We start from the raw sequence: 6,121 nt of genomic DNA on the forward strand, positions 1-6,121 counted from the left end.
GACCTCTGTATTTTATTTTAGGAACACTTACCAAACTTGTGATTAAATTATTGTCTAGTTGTTTCTTTCCAGTTGATCTCTAGCCCCCATCCTCGACCCTGGATCTCATTCCCTGCTTTATCCACGGAACACGCTTAGTACATAGTAGACTCTCCACAAATGTTTGTTTCAGTGGCAATAAGATATAGCAGAAGCGTCCATTTGCTGTTTTAAACAAAAATTTTAAAGGTGCAAACACACACTTGAACGACATTTTCTAACATCAAATTAGAAAAGCAGAGGTCTCTATCTTCGGTCAAGTTTTTTTTTTTAACCGCTTTATTGACGTATAATTGTTTAGATTATTTAAATAGTATCACTCCACTAAATTCCAAATCTGTAGCTATCTTGGCTAGAGCATCAAAATGCTCGTCCGCATCAGGCCGGCTCCTTGGGGGGTACCGGAAGTAAAAACCTGAGAGTAGACCACTAACTTCCGGACAGAGAGCCCCTATCTCCCCTACTTCCGGTCCCGCCCTTCTTTGCGAGAGGAGGGCTCAAGTAGGTCAGGACTTCCGGTCTTCCTTTGTAAAAGGGGCGGGTTTCCTAGGGTACGGGAAGGTTTGAGTTTCGACTGTTTGCATTCGGTTCGTCTTCGCGGTTGCAGCTGCAGCTGTTCCTGGCTACTCGGACTTGAAGAGAGACCGCCAAACCTCCTCCCTGTAGCCTTAACTCCTCTCGGTTATGACTTTTCTTTCATCGGGAAACATCACTTGCTGGTAACTTGTCAAATTCAAGAAATACTCCTCGAGAAGCGTCGAAGGCAGGAACACAAGCTGCTACTCCGAGTATTTTGGCAAACTAAAGCACAAGGGCCATTGACTGGCCTCGTTTCCACGACTTTAAAGCTCAGAACTGCTTGCTGTGTGAGTCAAAGACGTTGATTGTTTGTATGAGGCTTTTCCTGTAGATAGGCGTTTGATGAGGTTCCCGTTAATGTCGAGAACAAAATTTTTGATCAAAGTAGACATGACGCTGGAAATATAGGTTGGAGGCATATTATTATTATTATTAATGATGGCAAGAACTTAAGATATTCTGTTTCTTGTGTCTGCTTGATTATTTAAATAATCTAAGTAACAATTATACCAGAATAAGCTGTTGGAAAAAAAACCTTGGCTTTAAAATAGAGGCCTTTTTCCAGTTGGTATGAGAAAATATATTTTTCGACTGTGTATCTGCACCTGTTTTTTCTGAAATAGCAAGTGGACCTCGTACGTATATAGGATACATATAGCCGCAATATAAATATATTTAATGCTATGAGTATTTATTGCCAGTTAACAAGTATGTAAAAAAGTGATGTAAAGTGGTTGGTATGGTCTGGATTGTGGAAAATTACCAATGAGGGAAATACTGGAAATGGATTGGAGAGGTGGAAAACTGGGAAAAGGTCCCACACGGTTTACAGGAGTGGAGGGGAAAGCTGACCAGAAATAGAAAAGGAAGAGACAGATTTATGGGAGAGACATACAGAATCAACAGGACTTGTCACAAGGGTGTGAAGGGAAACACTAAGAAGTCAAATTGAGATGCTTTTTCTCAAATTGCAAATTCAGGAGAAGCAAGAATTTTAAAATTCACTTATATATTCTTATATATTACTTATATATTTATGATTAAATAGTTATTGCACCCTTATTATTATTGGCCAAGTATTGTTTTAGATGCCAGGGATACAGTGAATAAGAAAGATGAAGTCCCTGCTCTCACTGAGTTTCTGTCCACGACCCTGGGATCGAACGCGGTTCTCCTTTATCAGATTCTTTATCATCTGAGCCACCAGGGAAGCCCCATGAAAAAACACAAAAAGCAAGTACATAAATAGAACCCATTTTGATAGTAATAGATGTTATGAAGAAAAATGATGAAATGGATAAAAAGTCATGGTTGGAAACAACTTTTAACTGGTCAGGTTAGGCCTTTGAGGAAGTTAGATATTTGTGCTGAGATATTAATGGTGCCAAAGAGCCAGTCGTGTGATGAGTTGGGGAAAGTGCTAGGCAAAAAGAACAGTGCAAAGGTTCTGAGATGCGTTGCTGCTGCTAAGTCGCTTCAGTCGTGTCCAACTCTGTGCGACCCCATAGACTACAGCCCACCAGGCTCCCCCGTCCCTGGGATTCTCCAGGCAAGAACACTGGAGTGGGTTGCCATTTCCTTCTCCAATGCATGAAAGTGAAAAGTGAAAGAAAAGTTGCTCAGTCGTGTCCGACTCTTAGTGATCCCATGGACTGCAGCCCACCAGGCTCCTCCGTCCATGGGATTTTCCAGGCAAGAGTACTGGAGTGGGGTGCCATTGCCTTCTCCGATGCATTACAGCTTCTCAAAAAAAACATTTAAAAAGCCAATGCAGCTAAAGTGTCCTGAACAAGAAGAGAGTTAGGAGAAGACATTGAAGAAGTAGATAGGTGCAGATTGTATGGCTTTTATAGGCTGTGGTTAAGAATCCGGCTTTTCTAAGTGCAGATACTGGGTTTAAGTCAGAAGGGGTTAAATCTCATTTTTATGTTACAAGGTCCTTCTAGCTACTGTTTGTAGATTGGCATTGAGGGAGTTAAGAATGAAAGTGAATTTGAGGGTATTAACAGAAGTCTTCCTTGAGTGGAAGTGATGTTGAGTTTGATTTATCTGTGGAACCAGGACATGGAGAGAGCTCCTGGAGGCAGCTGGATGCTCAGGAGAGAGGTCAGGTAGATTTGGAAGTTCTCTAGAGAAAGAGAATGATTAAAGTTGTGTGAATTTCCTCAGGAGAGATCGTGTGGTTTAATATTTATATATTGACATACTCTGCCAAAGATTGTAGGCTATATCATATGTAGCTCATTACATACAGTGAAATGGGTAAGATTTTTTTAAAAGGCATAAAAACCTTTTAAGGGTGGGCATAAAAGCAACATAAGTGTATCTAGTAAGAAGAGATAAAATGAGGACTAACTAAGGTCAGGTGTTGATGAATCCCTTGATTTAAGAAATGGTGAAGAAGAGCAATGGTTAAACTATTAAGAAGAACAGATATAGAGGCGGGGTGGGGAGGACCATGGCACCCCCACCCCTTTTACATAAAAGGCAGAAGAGAGTTTGGTGCAAAGAAAGACAGAAAACACTGTCACATATTGACTAGTTTAGTAGGATGAAGACTGAAGTCATTGGGTGTAAGAAGATAGGGGTGACCATTGTGAAACAATTTCAGTAGTGAGGTGACAGAGAAAGCTGGATTGCAATGCACTGAAGATTGTTGGGAGAGAAAGTGGACACTGGGACTTGCCTGGCAGTCCAGTGATTAAGACTCATGTTCCCAATGCAGGGGGCTTAGGTTGGATCCCTCGTCAGTGAACTGAGATCTTGCATGCCTCGAAGCTCGGCCAAAAAAAAGACAAAAGCAAGTTGACCCTGAGTGAATACTACACCTGAGAAGTTTACTGGTAGGAAACAGAGGTAAGCTGGGGAAAGTGGTATCTGTGAAAAGTTACTATTTTTTTTTTTGGTCAGGTGAAACTCGATCACCTGGGTAACAGATGGAGATAATGTCCTAGTAGGGGATGCAGTTAGTTTTAGAAAGAATTATAAAATTTATTGATCTCCTGCAAAGCAGCATTCCCACTACTGGCACTGTTACATATGTTGTCTCATTTAATCCTCACAGCAATCCTGTTGCTACCCCCATTTTACAAATAAGGAAACAACCAACCTGAAGTTTATAGCTAGGAACTGGTAGAGTGTGAATGGAACCCAACTCTTTCATTCCCCTTCCATCACACCTATGTGGAAAGCATAGGTGAAAATACAGAGACATTTTAGAGGTAAAGAAGAGGAAATTGATTTCAGTGAATAAGATGAACTAATTCACTAGGTGATTAGTTAGCTTTCTGAGTTGTGACATGGAGCTACTTCCATAATGCCAGGTTAGTGGCAGGAATCCAGGTGTTATTTTCAAGTGGGCCAAACAGTTACTTTTGGCCTGCCTTTTACATGTATTACAAATGGTTTGCTACATTTTTCTTTTTCTTTTTTAAAAATATTTATTTATTTATTTGACTGCCGCAGGTCTTATTTGCAGCATGTGGGATCTGGTTTCCTGACCAGGGATCAAACCCGGGACCCCTGCATTGAGAACATGGAGTCTTAGCCACTGGAACACCAGGGAAGCCTCTGATTTGCTGTATTATTTTTGCAAAGATGGAATTTGATTGTTATTTGAAGTGAGATCCTGAGCATCCAATTTTCAGAAGTTAAACTTCAGAAGTAAAGCTATTAAAATAAGGGCAGTTATAACTTGGTGGGCTGTCTTCCCCCTCCCAATTATCTTCCCACACTACTGAGGTAAAGCCCTCGGGATTAATCAAGGCATTCAGGTCAGGTCAGGGTAAGATCATCACTTTTCAACCAAAAAAGTAAGCTCAGTGGCAGTGTGTTGTGCTTATGTTCATCCATTTATTTTGATAGAACTTTTGTACGTGAAGAGAACTGTTGGTGCTACTGTATTTGCTATTTCCTTCAGCCTTTTGCCTTGGAAAGACATTTTATCCATAGTCACAGTAATGGCGGCTGAAGTGCAAATGGTACTTTATGAAGATGATTCAGTGCAAGTGCAGTATATTGATGGTTCCAGATTGCAGCTTTCTCCCTGTGGCTCTGAATTTTTATTTGAAAAGGCACCTCCTGTTTCAGCACATCCTTTACAACATCCAGAAAGAATTCGCCAAAGGACACACTTTGTTATTAGCGCTTACCGAGTAAGTAAAGATGACACAAAAACTACTCTTTTTCATACTAAAATATTGTTGAGGTGTCCAGAATATAGAAAGTGGCTAGTATTCTGGATTACTGTCATTCTAAATGGATTTTCAAATCATTTTTAAAAATCACTTGGTGTTTTTTTTTGTAGGAGCAGTTACAACGAGCCCTCGATTTTCGTAACTCTTTTGCTACCTGTCCTTTTTTATCTGAAAGCATCATACCTTCTGAAATGAAAACGGTAATATTTTTTAAACAAATATTTGAGGACAAGTAATTGCAAACAGGTAGTTTAATATTTAGGTTTTTCCTTCATGTCCCTGAGCATGGACATGTTGCTGTGCAATGCCTAGGCCTGTACATTTCAACAGACTGATATTTTCAACTGATATTTTGTCCCTTGAGACACAGAAGTTACATAGTGTATCTCTGTGCCTTTTTTCCTTTTTATCTTTTTTGTATCAAAGGATTATACTCAGAACTTTATAGATTGGTGATTTCCTGATTCTCAAAGGTATCAAAATTAAGAAATTATGTGGCCATTTTCAGTAGCTTATGTGTAGTTAATGTGTAGGAGAAATGTGTAATTACTTATAGGTATACACGTTTTATTCTATTTTCAACTTTTAGGAGTAATAATAACCATCATTTCTTGAGGGGTTATTATGAGCCAAGTTCTAGGAATGATATAGAAAAATTTTAATAGCTTCAGTATGGCATGGGTATCTGCTAATCAAAATGGATGTTCACACAATCAGAACAGGTATATTGACTACTACCAGCCCCTTTTTACAGATGAGAGAACTAAATCTCAGACTGTTTACCTAATTTGTCCATGCAGTTTTTCTAAATGGCAAAGTCAGGATCTGAACCCAGTGTATCTGACTCTGAAGACTGTGGCTCTTAACCACTTTCTGCTGTAGACATGATGCTTGCCTGCCTGCTGAGTAATTTTCTATTACATTGTCTCATGGCAAAGGAGTCAAAAATTATAAGCCAGTAACTTTGTTTACAGGGCCATTTTTCCACTGTATCTTTTGAGTAGCAATTCACTGAAACTATATAGCTTGCTGCTGATGCTGCATTAGATAGTCTGATTCTAGAAAACAATTGTCTTAACTGATCATCCTTATAAAGCACCTTTGCCATCAATGAATACTGGCCTTACTTTTTTTGTATTTCTTTTAATTGAAGTATAGTTGATTTACAATATTGTGTTAGTCTTTGCTGTCTCTGCTGTACAGCAAAATAACTCAGTTTACATATATATACATTTTTTAAAAAATATTCTACTCCATTATGGTTTATCTCAGCAGATTGGCTGTGGTTCCCTGTGCTATGCAGTATG

The 6,121-nt window shown here is 39.3% G+C and overlaps 1 protein-coding gene across 2 annotated transcripts in view; it reads left to right on the forward strand.

Annotated features, from left to right (window-relative positions):
- The first annotated feature begins 552 nt into the window (after positions 1-552).
- Positions 553-6,121, forward strand: part of LOC104983351 (chromosome unknown open reading frame, human C5orf34) — a 30,766-nt gene continuing 25,197 nt past the window's right edge. For both annotated transcript variants that reach the window (XM_010832793.1, XM_010832794.1), the window contains exons 1-4: positions 553-905; positions 3,344-3,474; positions 4,084-4,772; positions 4,925-5,014. In XM_010832793.1, coding sequence (XP_010831095.1) covers positions 4,578-4,772; positions 4,925-5,014 — 285 coding nt within the window. In that variant the 5' untranslated portion in view covers positions 553-905; positions 3,344-3,474; positions 4,084-4,577. The remainder of the gene's footprint in view (positions 906-3,343; positions 3,475-4,083; positions 4,773-4,924; positions 5,015-6,121) is intronic.

Source organism: Bison bison, unplaced genomic scaffold, assembly GCF_000754665.1.
Source record: "Bison bison bison isolate TAMUID 2011002044 unplaced genomic scaffold, Bison_UMD1.0 scf7180017862275, whole genome shotgun sequence".
In the NCBI taxonomy this organism is placed as follows: domain Eukaryota; kingdom Metazoa; phylum Chordata; class Mammalia; order Artiodactyla; family Bovidae; genus Bison; species Bison bison.